General features: G+C 67.6%; 1 protein-coding gene across 1 annotated transcript in view; it reads left to right on the top strand.

Annotated features, from left to right (window-relative positions):
• Positions 1-46: 46 nt before the first annotated feature.
• Positions 47-451, top strand: part of H696_04268 (hypothetical protein) — a gene marked incomplete at both ends in the record, with an annotated part of 3,634 nt that continues 3,229 nt past the window's right edge. The window contains one exon of the mRNA XM_009498146.1: positions 47-356. Coding sequence (XP_009496421.1) covers positions 47-356 — 310 coding nt within the window. The remainder of the gene's footprint in view (positions 357-451) is intronic.

Raw genomic sequence — 451 nt, 5'->3', positions numbered from 1 at the left:
CCGCCCCTGCTCACGGCCTCTTCTCCTTCTCTTTCGGCCCCAGACCATGACCGACGAGCTCCGCGGGACCGGTTCGCTCTGGTTCGACGAGGACGACAACAACAGCAACAACGCCGACAGCCCCTCGGAGGGAGAGGCGTCCTCCTCGGCCGAGCACACCGCGCAGGAGGACCTCCCCTCCGAGGCATCGGCCTCCGAGAGCGAGGACGAGCAGCCAGCCGCGCGCCGACCCCGGGCAGCCATGACCAAGGTGATCGCCCGGCCGTCGGCCGTTGAGCGCCGCCTGGCCGGGGCCCTGTTCGGCCTGGACAGCGACGACGACGACCCGGACGCCGAGCAGGATGCCCACGACTACTGTGCGTGATGTGTCCTTCGCCCCTCCCCCCTGCTTTTGGCTTGGAGTCTGTGCCCTCTCTTCTTCTTTTTTTTTTTCCGCCTCCCCACTGACACG

The sequence above is a fragment of the Fonticula alba genome, assembly GCF_000388065.1.
Source record: "Fonticula alba strain ATCC 38817 unplaced genomic scaffold supercont2.7, whole genome shotgun sequence".
Taxonomy (NCBI): Eukaryota; order Rotosphaerida; family Fonticulaceae; genus Fonticula; species Fonticula alba.
The sequence above is the reverse complement of the archived record's forward strand: the minus strand, read 5'-3'. Positions and strand labels throughout refer to the sequence as shown.